This window comes from Cryptomeria japonica, chromosome 1 (assembly GCF_030272615.1).
Source record: "Cryptomeria japonica chromosome 1, Sugi_1.0, whole genome shotgun sequence".
In the NCBI taxonomy this organism is placed as follows: Eukaryota; Viridiplantae; Streptophyta; class Pinopsida; order Cupressales; family Cupressaceae; genus Cryptomeria; species Cryptomeria japonica.
In genome coordinates, this window is record NC_081405.1 from 298,002,348 (window position 1) to 298,019,724 (window position 17,377).

Below are 17,377 nucleotides of genomic sequence, written 5' to 3' on the forward strand. Positions count from 1 at the left end.
GCAGGTCAAAAGACTAAATATTGAGGGAGATATTAGTATTTTAGTGGTTAAGTTATTAAATTTAACTTATATGAATATATGAAGTCATAAAGTGACTTTATAAAATATTAAAGCCACTTAAATGTTATAAAGTGTTTTTAAATCACTTAAATCATAAAGTACGCCCAAGATGATTTATAACTATGGAAAAGAGAGTTAAATACATTTTAATGTATTTAAAATTGCAATAGGGTGTACTATCTCGGAAATTGTGCCTTTTGGGTGTTATAAGGCAAAGCAAGTCAAACTCATGAATTCTTATTGATTATTTGACATTGCTTGTTATTTTGCTTTGTGGAATTCTTCGACAAGGGTTTCAGAGGTTTGGCCATTGGAGAACGGAAATTCTTCGTGGATTTGTGATTGTGAGGCTGTGAAAGATCAGCTGAATTATTGCAATTGGGAAGGCTTCATTAAGGAGTCTTATTGTGCATCATCAGAGGCTATTTTCTTCAATTATTTGCAGATTTGGAATAAGGAAGGAGGCATTCAGGTTTAGACGCCTCTATTAGCAGCATTTACATTTCAATAAAGCAGCCATACCAGTCCCATTGCTGGCCGTACAAATCAGACTTGGCACGTGGGGTCTAGAAAAGGGGCATTTGGTCCAGGTGGGCTGAAACGTCTTTCTTCTTGCATTTTGGTTGTACAATTGTCAATGTCTAGCACATACAAGGTATTCCAACACATTTTTGGCTTGGAGAAATAATTTCCTTGACTTGTATGTCAATTTTGGTCAGTTTCCCAGTTTTGGTTGGCAAACTCCGGAATTCTCTATTTAAAATAAGCTGTGGACCTACAGGTATGTTTTATGTAATAGTTTCATTTGCAGCAGTTGTCTAATTCATAATATAGATTCAATTGCTTTATTTTTGGTATCTGTTCAGTTTTATGTGCAATTCTTGCCTGGCACACTTGCAATTTTTTATTTAAAATTGTCCAAAACCCTTGAAAATCCAAAAAAAAATCAGCAATAGTATTTCAGGAGAGTTAGAACCAGCAGGGTTCTTAATCTTTCATCTCAAAATACTTCCACGAGGGTGAATTTAGGTCTATTTTGGAGCAAGGTTTGCCCACAAAACTAGAGCTAGAAATGGCTGCTGTTGTAATCCCTGTGGCATAGAGTTTGGAAACAAGATAATCTAATCAAATTTTAAAAAAGTAGTTTCTAATTCATAGATGGGGAAGGAAGGGGCCCCCTTACTCGACAATCTTCCCTTGCCAAAAATTGGTACTCTATGAGATTCCACAGGGTTCTGGATTCCTAATCTGTACCTTAAACGCACTGTATTAATTTTGAGGCATTTTACAATTCAGTAACATAGCTTTATGAATTTGCAGCATGATGACATCAATTTTATGAATATCCTGAGATAAAGAAAGAAAATCACTTTCCTTAGAAATAGAGGCATGCTTACGAAGGGGAAATTGTTATATTTTAAAAGAACATGCAAGAATATGCTGTAATAAAGATTTCTACAATTTATAGATGACCAAATGAGTAAGAGAAGAATATTTGAAGTGACATGCTTACAGAAATGGAAGAGATTGTGTAATTTGTTGTACAGGCAATAGGAGAAAATTACCATTGTTAGCAGCAGAATACCGACAAGTAAAAGTTGAAATCATTTGCATGTTTTCTTGAGCAGTAGTCTGAAAGGCCTCTTGGAAGGGCTAAAACAGAAAATGAGGAACTAGATATGCAGGGATTGAAGCTTGACGCCAGATATATGGGAACTAACAAGTTGCCACTGTAACGAAACAAGACTATGATTAGGATGGTTAGTTTAGGACCCTGTGAAGACATGAGCGGTAGTCTGTAGACCAGTTAGCTTAAGTCCAGATTTGGTACTAGACAAGCCATTGTTGGCCTGTCTGTGATTGCTCCAATGCCATTCTCACAATCAATCCTTGCACAGAAGCATTGGGTGAGATCTGATCTGATAGTGAGATGAGCTGCTGCTGGGCTGTGCAAGGCCTAAAAGCAAGCAACAGCAGAATTGGCGGGTGAAATCAAAGTATTTACAGCAGACAGTTGAAAAGAAAAAAAACCTATACTTTTACATAATTTTGTCTGCCTTATGGATAGTATCATTAATTCTAATAATGCACTTGCATATGGAGTTGACTGATTGATTATTAATAATCGTAGTTTGCACTGGGAGTCACATTCCACACCCCACATCAACTAGGACTTTTGATTTTGGGTGGATGAATGCAAGGGGAGTATTGATGGCTGATCTTTTAAAAGATATGTAACTTCTAACAATAGTGAAAGAAAACATAGTTCCATTGTAATATGGATCTGATATATACAAAGAACTAGAAGCATCCAAAAGACTTGAGGTGTTCATCTTTCCATTACTTAAGTGTGTTATTTAAATATTAACATCCTGAATACAATGTGCATATTCCTTTTGAGCACAGTAGCAGTAAAGCCTAGCTGTCAAACTGAGTAGGTTAAATCGAAAATTTCCTATTCTGCTTTTCAATGACAATTATTTTACCACTGAATCAAAATGCTTGCAACAGTATCTCTCTCAAAAGGAATCCAATCACAACAGTTTGCCTTCTAAGATCATCAAATAAATTAGCTCTCATAGATACCTTGAAATTTTGTTGTATGGGGTTTCTCTACCACACGAAAGATAACATGTGCTCACACATAACTAAATTCTGAATGCGGAAGCTGTATCCGTCCCGACCATTTGTGCTTCATCTATACACTAATCACCAATCAAGCTTCCTATCTCAAATACACCTCAGTTAGGAAGGCTCAACTGGAACTGGGCACTGTACATACTGAAAACTGTAGTGATGGAGATAATTACAATAATAATTCTCATCATTTCTTCCTTTCTGATAGAAAGTTGTCCTCGAATTCTACAGGAGATGAAACACTCATCAAAGCATGACTTGGAGGACCACTTGGCTAGTATCATTAGATGCCTTTACACTCAACAAGGTAATTGATGGTTTGCGTTTTGTGGTTAGTGAAAGCCAAATATAGGGCATTATTTTCTTGGATAATGTTGTCGAGAATTTAGAATGATGGCCTTAGAATGAGTGATGGAAACCTCATCCAAGTGTGAGGGTTTGTACAAATTGAGCTGGATTATATTTTCAACATGATGGATGCCAAGTTGAGATGGAAGATCTGAGCCAAAAAGGGCCCAATTGTTTTTAAAATAGTGTTAAGCCCATAATGGTAGTGTGTGTTAACATTTTCTCAAATCTTTGCTTATCCAAGTGAAGCTGAACGTGGTCACCAACTAGGAAGAGTTTCTGTCTTGTTCCTAATGTTGTTTCAGGGGAGACTACATTGTTGAGATATGGGTAGCAGCGTATCCCAATTGTAGGCGTTCTGCAAGTAATTTTCCAACTGCTTATTTTGCTGATGATAGATGCAGATTGAAAGGGTGACCGATTAGGATGAAGAATGGCCTCCTCATCGAGAAGATAATGTTTCCATTGTTTGAGTGCTTGGACCAAGTCATAGCAGATATTTTGGTATATTTCTCTATAGTATAGTGTGACAGATTTTACGTACAATTTTGACTAGTTACTTCATAGATCCTAAAATTTTGTATATTGGTAATTTTGAATTACTGTTATTGCAGACATTGTATCGTAAAGTTGAGAGTAACGAATTTTATGAACATGGGGTTTTCACGGTCCTTGCCAATGAGTGAGAAGAGCTTCTAGAAAAACTGTTTTCACGGTATTGTTTTGGATCACACTAAGTGATCCATTATCACATTGAGAAAGTAAACACCACACCTAGCGATGATCCAAAACATTGATGTGAACTGAATCCAGTTTTTTCCAGAAGCATTTGTCCCAGCAAGAAATTCTTTCATTCAATATTCAATGATGAATCGAGTACAACTACAAAACAGTGAATATGTATAATGAAGTCGGTCATGGTTATATTTTGCTTTCAGTCATATAAAGGCGAGATATCTGGAGTGTGGGATCAAATGTGACATGTATGCATACAAGGGAGACTATCAAGAAATTGTAGATGTCTACACATAGATTCTAGAGTATGATAAACACCTAGATAAGGCTGTTCTAAAGTTTTATTGCCTGGTTCTATTTTAGCATTCCAATGATTGATGTATTAAATAATTCACATATTTTCCTTTGGTGCTTCCTTTCTAAGCAGTATTTTCATTAAAACAATAAAGTAAATGGTGCATAACAATTTGAATAATTTGCTAGGAATGTTTTATCATTTATTGAAACCAAGAAGCTAAATGATGTGTAACAAAGACAGGGGTGTGCCCAAAGACCAGAGGTACATATAGTGACTTGGAAAAATGAAGACCTTGCAACAGATGAACTTCCAATAAATGGATTTGAGCATTTCAAGGCCAAAGATTATTTGCTTGCACATGCTTCTTTTTCAGGTAATTGATCAACAACCAGATATTATTGCGTGGGCATATGTATGGGTTTCAGCTTTTATAACTGCATGGTTTGTACACTTTGTTCTTACTTTCAGGGAGCAGTGGTGCAGGAGGGCAGTTGGTTGCTGGAGAGGAGCCTCTATACTATATAGTTTTTCCTAAAGGTGTAATCATTGCGAAGCCTAGGTCAGTATGAGTCACTTCTTGAAAGGGTGAATATCCAACACTATTGTCATATTTTATTAAACTACATGTCATTGGCTCTGTAGTTTATGATATGCCTGGAAATTCAGAGTGTATGCTAATCTTGAACTTATAAATTTATTTCATTGACATGGGTCAGAGTCATTTTCTATAGACATTAGAATATCACTTTTTGTAATCTTTCTTACTTTTTGTTCTCTTTGTTTCTTCTTTGTAATCCCTTGTAGGAAAAGAGATGTATGTACTCTGCACTAATTTTTACTCTTCTGCTTAAACTAATCACTATTTCGATTTCAAATGATCTTTTATAAAGGGTTCAGTATTCGACATAATATATCCACATGCTTATAAGAATGTTTACTTATTGGAGTCGTCGTCAGAACATTTTAGTTTGGATTAATCAACTTTAATAAGTGAAGCATAGTTTTCCTTATCTTTTTTGTTTTAATGTACTATTTAATACATGAAGTTGGGTTTATAAATCTATCTGTGTGGTAAGACTTGATAGAATTCTATGTTTTGTTAGACAGAATCTGACAGATCATGTTTGTAATCAATATTTGGAAAGCTGGCATCTGTAATAGTTTTAGTAAGGTGTCCTGTCCGTTTATATTGCAGTGCAAGGCTGTCTGTTCATTATTGTAAATAAATAGCATTTTTTCTCTCATTATAGGGATGCAGATGACCATATAGCTTGGCTTCTTCAACATCAACAACATGACAAGGCATTAGCTGCAATTGAAGCAGGCAAAGCCCGGATTGAACTTCTTGATGAGGTGAGAAGTGTTGTTAGTTGTTACTTTATTATCAGTCATGAAAGTTACTTCTACTTTGAGATGCACATGGGAAAATTGAACTGACATTTGGTGCTGTAGTTAGGAGGTTTGTAACATTATTGTGATACATGTAATTTTATGCTGAGAGGCATCCGAAAATTGGACACTGTGGGTGTGAAGACTGTAACATTGTCTTTCATTAGGTGGATAAATATTTGAAGCTGCAAAAACAACTTCTTCCATTTATAAAAAAAGTGACGTTTGTATAGGAGCAAATGATATTTTGGGCCATTTAAGAGGAATTTAGCATCTGATCCAACTGATACTAATATCTGGCTACTTACAAGTAATACAATACATAGCTCCTTAAGAGCAACAATTTAAAAATTGTTGCTACAAGCTGAACAATGAACAGCCAAGAGTCATCTCTTAGAATTCCATCTTAGATGTCAGTTTGGGTATTTGAACTTAGGTCTGCACAATGAGAACTCAACACTTAAACCACTTGATCTCAACTCTTTGGACATAAATTTTATCACTAGAAAAAGAAATATGGAAAATACTGTAAGTATATGGTTAAATTTTTTTTGGCTTTTTAAAAGTGACTTTCATATAGCAGCACATGAAATTTTATGGCCCTTGAAAGAGTAATTGTATTATTGGAAAAAGAAAAGTGGAATCTAACCTACCTATAGAAACAATTCAATTCTTATGGCCCTTTAAATTGTATTATTAGAAAGAGAAAAGCGGAATCTATGATGTTGACGGTGGTGTATGAATTTGATTTGAAGAGTAGGCTTGCACTCACTAGAAGATACCTTTCTTTCATATTTGACTAAGTGATGTTTTAATGTAAAGCATTCCATTGAATAAAATCAAGTGTAATTTTCACATTGCTAATCAAAGTTGGGTCTTCAAATGAGGATATGCAAAAGAAATAGCATATGTCAGGTACTGTTAGCATATATCCTATGTTTTAAAATTTAAATGCTTCTATTACATTAAAACTGCAAAAGGGTCTCTTTTCTCTTCTGATTGTTTAATAGATATCTATATGAAAGATATCTGAGCTAGTTTTTAGATTAACATAAATCTCTTTGCCAATCCAGATCTGAGGATGTAGGTGGATTGGCAAGTCACATTTTGTTCTAGATTTTGTCATGGGTTTTAGACTCAAGGGGATATGATACTAAAACAAAATACAACCAAAGGGGAGTTCCACATAACAAATGGCCTAATATTTTTCCTTCACTGTTTGACTGTTTTAAGAATAGATCTTATGCCAAAGGGAAAACCTAGACCTTGGCAAGCTGCTGTACCTCTGATGTCAGGTACTGTTAGTATATATCCTATGTTTTAAAATTTAAATGCTTCTATTACATTAAAACTGCAAAAGGGTGTCTTTTCTCTTCTGATTGTTTAATAGATATCTATATGAAAGATATCTGTGCTAGTTTTTAGATTAACATAAATCTCTTTGCCAATCCAGATCTGAGGATGTAGGTGGCTTGGCAAGTCACATTTTGGTCTAGACTTTGTCATGGGTTTTAGACTCAAGGGGATATGATATTAAAACAAAATACAACCAAAGGGGAGTTCCACATAACAAATGGCCTAATATTTTTCCTTCACTGTTTGACTGTTTAAGAATAGATCTTATGCCAAAGTGAAAACCTAGACTGCTGTACCTCTGATGTCATCTTTACCTATGGGATTAAATCACCATGCTACAGGACTACTTTCCAACCAAGGGGATAATATATTGCCACCCTAAAGTTTCCTTTCTCACAATTTTAGGTTGAAGACTTGAATTCTGACCATAGAATCAGGACCACTCTCCTAAGCTTAATTTATCATATTTTATGTGGCTATCAATTATTTCAGGTAAGAATTATTTGTAGACATACTGGAGTATCTGCCTCATTTAGTGTTTTTTTTATGAGTTTTGAAGTGGGATACCTCCTACCCGTTAACATTTCCATTGTATACAACATGTTTAACATTTAATCAGCTTAGAAGCTACATATTCAAGTTAAGTCCACTTATAAGCTATGATGGAAGTCCAAGAGTCACCACTTGGAATTCCACCTTTAGATGTCCATATTCTTTTTAAACTTATCATGATATCATTTAGTTTGTCAAGTTTTACACGATAGTAATTATTATATACTTCATCATTTTTGCAGGTGGGCTCAAAATACCTTCATTTCTTAGTTTTTTCGGAAAGGCAATACGCTAAAGCAGCTGCTTTGTGCCCAAAATTGTTGCATGGATCTGCCACGGCATGGGAGAGGTATTTTTATTTCTGATATTTATGTGATTATTTTCTTATGCTAAAGCCTTTGAAAATGATCCAAATTGTGTTGTCACAGATGGGTGTTTGAGTTTGCACGTGATCGGCAGCTACCCCTTTTGGTACCGTACATCCCCACCAACAATCCTCAACTACGAGATACTGTGTATGAGGTATGGAAAAAGCTGATATCAATCCAGAAGTCTAGTTTTTCTAATAAAAAACAAATGAAAATCTCTGTTTAGATTACACCTTTTTGAATGGCAGTAGATCTTGATATCTTTTCTTTCAGGCAGCTCTAATAGCTCTAGCCACAAATCCAGCTTTCCATAAACAACTATTGTCAACAATTCAAACTTGGCCATCATCTATATATAGCACATCCACTGTCATTGACGCTATTGAACCACAGTTAAATATGAGTTCCACAACTCCGACTTTGCGAGAGGTAACATTTACAAACTAATTAACATCAATTCTTGAACAATGGTGTTTTACCCAAACTATTTTAATTTTCTTTTCCTTGGGATAACCTTAGATTAAGTGCTTTTACAAATATTATTTTCATGAATGCAGGCCCTAGCTGATTTGTATGTCATTGATAAACAGTATGAGAAGGCTTTTGCAATATATGCAGATGTATGTGTTACTGCAACTTGAACTTTATTCAAACCTGAAATTGTTATTCACTTCAAAAGCATTTCTATGAGCAATATGTAGAATATTTGGAAATGTTGCATGGGAATTATATTATTTATCTTTTTATTTGGAATTTTTTGATCTTTCAAGTAGATTAATGCTTGACCTAACATTACTTAAACATGACCGCAGCTGAGGAAGCCTGGCATATTTGAATTTATTGAGGAGCATAATCTATACGATTCATTACAGGGCAAGGTGCGAGCCTTAGAATCCATGTGTTTTTCGATAAGTATTAGTTTACTGAATTCTTCTGTATAGTTTGTTAAAAAATGCTTACCAACCTTTCAAGAATTACCAGGCCAAACCACTATCAAATTATTTCTTGGCATGCTGAGGACCGTTTTAGGAATTTCACTATAGTTTCAATGAGGATAGTAGAATTACTGGGCATTCAATGTAATTCTGAAATGCATAAATTTTTTACAACACTAAGTTCAAATGTTATATGATAGTGTCCTACTTTGAAATATGTTTGATTGATAATCATCGTAATGATCATTGATCTTTAATGATCATCATAATCATTGTAATGATCATTGATCTTTAATGATCATCAATTTAGTAAATTTGTGTTAATGTTAGGTAGCTATGGCTGGATTCCTTCAGGCCGACATAGCTGATATAAATGTCTAAGTGGCCTATTGGCCTTAGACATTTATATGAACCAATTTATTAAACATATGATGCCGACTTTGCATATTTATATTTGCAAATTAAATAAAACGTTTTGTCAAAGAAATATAACTATTTGTTAAACCTGCCACCCTTGATGAAAGTCGTGTTAGAGACGTGTTTGTTGATATTAAGCCAACTCTTGGAATAGACGTGTTGCTTTGAGTCACCCACTCATGGGTATATAATATATATAGATCGACTCCCTCTCTCCACAAGGCATCGAATTACATATCAAGCAGATCAAATTATCTAAAGCAGTCCGCATACACCTTCAGCAGATCGGATCCTCATCTACAGCAGTTCGAAGTAGAAGATACACAGCTCTCCTCCACACTACATTCAGACTTAGGCGAATTCATTATCTCCATCAAGGAGATCAATATATATAGTAAATTAGCACTATTATTATAGTTGCAGATCGGCCTTGTTGGTGGCCTCATAACTGGCTGTGTATTAGCCATATTGTATTCATTTACTTCAATACATATAAGAGATTTATAGTTGATTTTTTTTTCTCCCTCATGTTGGAGGGTTTTCCCAAGGTACATGGTGTGTAATTTTGTTTGAATTATCTTTTATCTGATTTCTCCTAATCTGATCATAAACTTAACATGGTATCAGAGCCACGGTGAAGTAGATCGTGATCAGATTTCCTTATAACAGTAAAGCTCTCTTTCATCTCTCACCTTCAAGGAGCAATAACAAAGCCTCGAAAATGGTGAACGGTCTCAAAGTCGAAGATAGACTTGAAGGTGCTTCAAACTTCACTTCGTGGAAGTTCAGAGTTCTTATTGCACTTGAAGAAAATGATCTTCTTCAGTTTGTGGAAAAAGAAGGTTTACCTGAGCCAGAAGATCAAGAATGTGAAATTCCAATTCAAGAAGAATGTCGTCTAAGTGAAGAAGATCTTGATTGACTCCGTGAAGGATCACTTAGTGCCTCTCATTTTCAAAATGACAATTGCAAGAGACATGTTCAAAACTTTGGAAGGTCTATATGAGAACAACAACACAAGTAGGGCTCTTGCATTGAGGCAACAACTTCATCAAGTCAAGATGGCGAAAGGAGAAACAGTCATATCATTCTTCATGAAGATCTCAGAGCCGAGGGACCATCTAAGCGCCATTGGAGATCAAGTTGTGGATAAAGATCTTGTCATGTTAGCATTGAATGGCCTTCCTCATTCTTGGGAGCCATTCATTCAAAGTATCAGTGGGAGATCCAAGTTGCCCAAGTTTGATCGTTTTCGTGCTGATTGCATTCAAGAAGAATCTAGGTTGGCTACAAGGGGAAATGGCAAAGGCTCTCAAAATGAGGACACTCATGTCCTAGCCACTCAATCTACTAAGGAAGGAAGAAATTGGAAGAAAGGCAACATCAAGAGGAATAGAGATCAAAGATTAGATTCTGCACCTGATTCAAAGAAGAAGAAGAAAGATCTCTCCCACGTTCAGTGCTTTAGATGTGACAAGTTTGGTCAATTTGCACGAGATTGTTTGACAAGGCCTCAGCAACAAATGGCAAACATTAATGAAGTCTCATCTCAAAAGGAAGCAAAAGACAACTCTAATGGATTCCTCTTCATATCTGCCTTACCAAGTAATATTCCCATGGATAGTGACACCTGGCTGATTGATAGTGGAGCTTCTTGACACATCACAAGCTATCGAGAACATCTTTCGGATTTGGTGGAAAGGGAGTCTAACTTGCAAGTGATCATTGGAGATGATGCACGCTATTCAGTGAAAGGATTTGGTGATACATATCTCAACCCAGAATCTGGAATTCCCCTTCATCTAAGTGATGTCTTGTTTGTGCCAGGAATGAAGAGAAACCTTGTATCCATTTCAGCCTTGGAGGACAAAGGTTGTCAAGTAGCATTTTCAGAAGGGAGAGTTCTTGCATGGCCAAAGAACTCTAGCATCAAGACTGCATGTGTGATCGGGAATCAGCATGAGAGTTTGTACAAGCTTTCCATTCGTCCAGTTGAAGCTCTTCTACATGACTCTTCCAGTTCCAGTGAACTATGGCATATAAGACTTGGTCATCTACATTATAGGGCTCTTCCATCAATGGAGAAGATGGTTAAAGGTATTCATAAACTTAGTCATGTACATGATGGTACTTGTAGAGGTTGTGCTATGGGTAAAAATACTAAGAGTCCATTTCATAGCAGTGAAAGTAGGTCAAAAGAAATATTAGATCTTGTACATTTTGATTTATGTGGTCCAATGTCAATTGCATCCCTAAGTGGATTTTTATACTATGCAATTTTCATAGATGATTACTCTAGGAAGACTTGGATTTATTTCTTAAGGTCTAACGAGTCTGATGAAGTCCTAGGTAGATTTAAAGAATTTAAGGCTCAAGTAGAAAACTTGTCTGGAAAGAGAATTGAAGTTTTAAGGAAGGTCTGATAATGGAGGTGAATACACCTCTGGAAGCTTTCATGATTTCTGTATTGAGGCAGGAATCAAGAGGGAGTTTTGTGTCCCTTACAACCCACAACAAAATGGGGTTGCAGAAAGAAAGAACATATCCATTGTTGAAGTCGCAAAAGCCATGATCCATGATCAAGACCTTCAAACATTTCTTTGGGCCGAAGCATCCAGGACAACAGTATATGTTAAGAACAAAAGTCCTCATCGAATACTGTAGAATATGACTCTAGAAGAAGTCTTTACAGGGATTAAGCTTGGAGTCAGTCATTTGAGAATCTCTGGTTGTCCAGTATATGTCCATGTACCTAAAGATAAGAGAACCAAGTTGGAACCTTCTGGCAAGAGAGGAATATTCGTGGGCTACAGTGAAACTTCTAAAGCCTGCAGAATCTACATTCCAGGTCAGAAGCATGTAGAGGTTAGCAGAGATGTCACCTTTGAAGAAGATGTTGCATTCAAAAAATCTAAAGGTTCATGCATGGATATAGATGATGAAAATCAAGAGACTCCTCAAGATATGGACATTGATCATTCTCCTGAGATTCAAAGGGAGTCTACTGAACCAATAGAGACTATTGATCCAATTGAACCCTTGGATCCTACTGATGGGCCTAGAGATATTATTATGAATCGTAAGAGACCTCTTTGGGCAAGGAACACTATGCAGGAGGTAGAAAAGTTCGCGGCTCCTAGAGGCACATCCAGAGAAAGTAGAAGACCTCAGAGATTCTCTAGCTATGTTGCATTGATGTGTAATCTTATTGAGACTGAACCTTCTAGTGTTGAGGAAGCCTCAAATCAGCAAGTATGGAAAGATGTCATGGATGAAGAATAGACTATGAAGAAACATTTGCTCCAGTTGCTCGCTATACTTCCATCAGGACCATCATTGCCATTGCAACGACTAAGGGATGGAAGCTACATCAGATGGATGGGAAGACAACTTTTCGCAATAGTGTAATTGAAGAAGAGGTCTACATTGAGCAACCTGAAGGCTTCGTGATTCATGGGAAAGAGTCTCATGTATGCAAATCGAAGAAAGCATTATATGGTCTTAAGCAGGCTGATCCGTATCTTTACTTCAAGATAGTCAATGGCGAAGCTTTAATCTCGGTTCTATATGTTGACGACTTATTTCTTACTAGGGAAGATCATCTCATCTTTAGATGCAAGGAGGAGTTGATTTTAGAATTTGGGATGAAGGACCTAGGACTCATGCATTTCTTTCTAGGTTTGGAAGTGTGGCAGAGGCCTAATGAGATTATCTTGAGTCAAGGAAAATACACCATTGACATCTTGAAGAGATTTGGAATGTTAGATTGCAAGTCTATATCTACACCAGTGGAAACCAACTTGAAGAAATTGAGTGAATCTGCAGCTAGTTCAGATCTTGTGGATCCTACTATGTTCAAACAGTTGATTGGATCTTTGATGTATCTAGTTAACACTACACCGGATACTTGCTATGCAGTGAGTGCACTTTGTCAGTTCATGTGTGAACCAAGGCAGATACATCTAGTTGCAGCCAACCATATCTTGAGATACTTGTGTGGTACAGTTGGATATGGCTTGAAATATTCTTCCAGTGTGGACCTGAATCTACAAGGCTATTCTGATTTTGATTGGGCAGGGAGTGTTACTGATCGGAAGAGCACCTCTGGTTGTTGCTTTAGTTTGGGATCTACTATGATTTTCTGGTGTAGCAAGAAGTAGTCTTCAGTAACTCTAAGCACAACTGAGGCATAATATATTGTAGCATGTGTAGCAACTCGAGAAACAGTGTGGCTTCGTAAGCTCCTTGCAGGTTTGTTTGGACAAACATTGGAGCCAACTATTATTCATTGTGACAATCAAAGCTGTGTGAAGCTATCTGTCAATCCAGTGTTTCCATGACAGGAACAAAACATGTTGAGATCCAATACCATTACATCAGAGATATGGTACAGAGGAATGTTGTTCAGTTGAGATATATTTGTACTGATGAACAAACGACTGACATTCTCACCAAGCCTTTGACCAAAGTGAAGTTTGTGCATTTTCGAGACAAGCTTGGAGGTGTGGAGAATGAAGCACTTGCAGAGAGGGAGTCTCAACATCAGTGATTTCATGAGATGTACTATAATGCATTCTTCTCTGTGTGGGAGAAGTTTGAGGTGCAAGCCCTTGTTAATGCATTCTTCTCTGTTAGGGAGAAGTTTGAGGTGCAAGCCCTTGTTAATGCATTCTTCTTTGTGAGAGAGAAGTTTGAGGTGAAATTCCGTATTCCACCCTCTAGGAGTAGCCATGATGGATGTCATGTGAGAGACTCCATGACTTAGCACTTGTGTTTATTCACCCTTTGGGAGTGAATAAACAAATGGACGACATCACATTGAGTGATTCTGTGATGAGCACTTGTGTTCATTTGCATTTCCATTCATGGGAGTAGCCATGATGGACCCACCCTCTGCAAGTAGCCATGGTGGAGATCACTACACGACTCGGGCATCGAGAAGGATTCCTCCCTAGCTAAGAGGGAGTGTTAATATTGGGTAGCTGTGGTCGGATTCCTTTAGGCCGACATAGCTAATATAAATGTCTAAGTGGCCCATCGGCCTTAGACATTTATATGAACCAATTTATTAAACATATGATGCCGACTTTGCATATTTATATTTGCAAATTAAATAAAACGTTTTGTCAAAGAAATATAACTATTTGTTAAACCCGCCACCCTTGATGAAAGTTGTGTTAGAGATGTGTTTGTTGATATTAAGCCAACTCTTGGAATAGACGTGTTGCTTTGAGTCACCCACTCATGGGTATATAATATATATAGATCGACTCCCTCTCTCCACAAGGCATCGAATTACATATCAAGCAGATCAAATTATCTAAAGCAGTCCGCATACACCTTCAGCAGATTGGATCCTCATCTACAGCAGTTCGAAGTAGAAGATACACAGCTCTCCTCCACACTACATTCAGACTTAGGCGAATTCATTATCTCCATCAAGGAGATCAATATATATAGTAAATTAGCACTATTATTATAGTTGCAGATTGGCCTTGTTGGTGGCCTTTTAACTGGCTGTGTATTAGCTATATTGTATTCATTTACTTCAATACATATAAGAGATAGATAGTTGGGTTTTATTTCTCCCTCATGTTGGAGGGTTTTCCCAGGGTACATGGTGTGCAATTTTGTTTGAATTATCTTTTATCTGATTTCTCCTAATCTGATCATAAACTTAACAATTTGGACTAGTTTAATTAAAAAATAATAGAAGTAGTTTTATTACATTGAGTATAAATAAATAAATATTCAAAGGGTAACTTTTGAGTTTTATAGATAGTCACACAATTGATAATAGAAATCCTGTTTTGAAACATTAAACTAACTTCAGATAAATAGTTGTCATAGATAGATTATGAATATGTGCAAGAATAACTCAATAAATTTCTGATCTGATGGACGATCAACTTTCAATAATTTCTAAATGTATATGTAATTAAGCATAGCAAACTTTTAGGAATGAGTGTATAGACATTGGGTAATTAGCTTAGATGTTATTGATTTTAATAGTGTTTTTAAAAAACCATTTGTCCACGGGAATGTTGCCTCCGAAAAACCACTTGTTTTGGGTGAGGGGATGTCCCAAGAGTGATGGGACCCCTTGTCATCCCACGGCTGCCATTTATTGTGGTGGACATCCGCAAGATGGCCTTGTGGACTAAGGGATGTTTGGGGATGATCAAGGGACTTTGCCCAAAAAATGCCCATTTTTTCAAATCATGAAAAAAACATAGTTTTAATTTGCAAAAAAACCCCTATTTTCAATTGTATTCAAGCTCTATAAAGTTTCTTCCATTTTTTTTAAATCTTTAGGCTTTAGTTGTAGTTAAAGCTTTATAAATTTTCTTTTTGTTAACATTTGTGAGTTTTTAAATGCATAACTATTTTTTAGGAAGAGGCAAACTGAAGACAAAGAACATAAAATAACATGACAAAATTCAAAATTCCTATTATGAAATGAGTGCATGATTTAGACTCTGACAAGAAGAATGTAGTGAATGCTTGGAGAAAGGTGTAGTGAGTGGTAGCGATTAGACGAATGCTACAATGAATTGCACCATAGAGGCCTCCCATGGGTGTGGGTGATATATTCCCTTTTTACTGGGCTATTAATGTTTAAGGTTAATCAACAATTGAAATATTGGTCACCTTTGCATGGATTTCTAAAGTTAACTTTTGAATTTTGATGGGTTGGCTTGTGGTATTTAGTGTGAGGCTAAGGCTAGATTATCAATTTGTGATCCCCTTCAGTGCTTTATTTTTGTGAGGTTTGTTATTCTTGGGAGTTAAATAATGAAGCATAGTAGAAGGCTGCCATTAGCGGCTTGTCCTAGTTGCTTCTTTAAATTGCAAAAAGCTAAATGTATAAGGTTCTTTTCAAAATTTCTTGATTGAGTTGGCAGCTCCATAGTTTGTTGGTTGACACAAAGTCTCCTTGTTCTAATTTTTTCGGCATTAGTTTCCTTCATTGTCCTTGAGTATGTGACAGTGTTGTGGACTTATTAACAAATTAGAAAGCTAATTGAATTCCTTTCATGGCATTTATTATTGATTTGGTGGATGTGAGGAAGAGGTTAAAGTCCTTTGTTGGCATGGCAGTTAGCATTTGTTGTGAAATGACAACTTTCTTTTGTGGCGCTTCACCTTGTTTTTTTGTGCAAAGTGCTGAAGTTCATTGTTCCGAAGCAACCGAGGGTAGAGCCTCAACCACCAAGCCCAAAATAATGCCTTTGAAACCACACAAAACTTCATGTCCCACACTATTTTCACAATTTCATCACTTGAGGGAGTTGCAATTTTGGTTCCAACTAATCAATGGATTATTATACAAGATGGACCCTACTAGAGAACATGACATTAAGTACAAGGTTTATTTATGAACATTCACTAGGTTTGGAATTTTGAAACAAATCACAAGTGATAGATGAGGACAAATGGTCAAGTGAAAGCCATTAATAAGGTACTTATATTTGTCATTCAAAAATCATATGGTATAGAAGGAACAAATTGAAAAGAACATCTATAGACAATATTGTGGGCCAATAGAACAACATTCAAAGTAACCATGGGAAACTTACCTTCCAATTGATTTATTGTCAAGAAGCAATGGTACTTATGGAGTACATGGTATGCAACCTAAGAATTTCTATGATGAATTGATTAGGCAACAATGAGAGCCTCAAGGATAGACAACTCCTTTTGAATAAATTGGATGAATAAAGAATTTTGGCATAATGGGCCTCCAAAGTGATATAGACAAGAAGAAATCAAAGACATTCTTGGTATTTTTTATTTTACAAAACCCTAGTGTGGAGAGGTGAGCCGTACTTCATCTTTTGCCTTAGAATGAAAACCTTATGACAAAATTGGTTTCGGGGACAAAAAGCCCCCTAGCAAAGTCTTGGTGGATTCATAGATGCACTTAATTTGGTGATTACAAAGATTTAAATATTGGATCGTCAGGGTGTAATAGCTATTTTGGTATTGAAGACTTTCTAGATATTGTGTTGTAGCTCTAACCAGTTTAAACTTTCAGAAATATAAATACAAAAGTTATTTCTTTGATACAAGGGAAATTGGTGAGATTTATGAAGCTCAAAAAAGTAGTGACACATTAAAAAATGCCCAGCCGCCATTTCTAAGACTTGTGCCATGTTAAAAGGGGTGTGGGAATGTTCACATGCCATCCTAGTCTGTTTTTGGGAGGAACCCTATTATCTTTAGGACAGTCATATCCCATTGTCCAACCTTGAATAATGTTTGGAAGTTTAAAAAGTGAT

General features: G+C 36.3%; 1 protein-coding gene across 1 annotated transcript in view; it reads left to right on the forward strand.

Moving 5' to 3' along the window:
* Positions 1–17,377, forward strand: part of LOC131046425 (vacuolar protein sorting-associated protein 41 homolog) — a 69,908-nt gene that overhangs the window by 23,780 nt on the left and 28,751 nt on the right. Inside the window, exons 5-12 of the mRNA XM_057980159.2 lie at positions 4,319–4,451; positions 4,547–4,637; positions 5,329–5,431; positions 7,618–7,724; positions 7,804–7,897; positions 8,017–8,172; positions 8,301–8,363; positions 8,556–8,621. Coding sequence (XP_057836142.2) covers positions 4,319–4,451; positions 4,547–4,637; positions 5,329–5,431; positions 7,618–7,724; positions 7,804–7,897; positions 8,017–8,172; positions 8,301–8,363; positions 8,556–8,621 — 813 coding nt within the window. The remainder of the gene's footprint in view (positions 1–4,318; positions 4,452–4,546; positions 4,638–5,328; positions 5,432–7,617; positions 7,725–7,803; positions 7,898–8,016; positions 8,173–8,300; positions 8,364–8,555; positions 8,622–17,377) is intronic.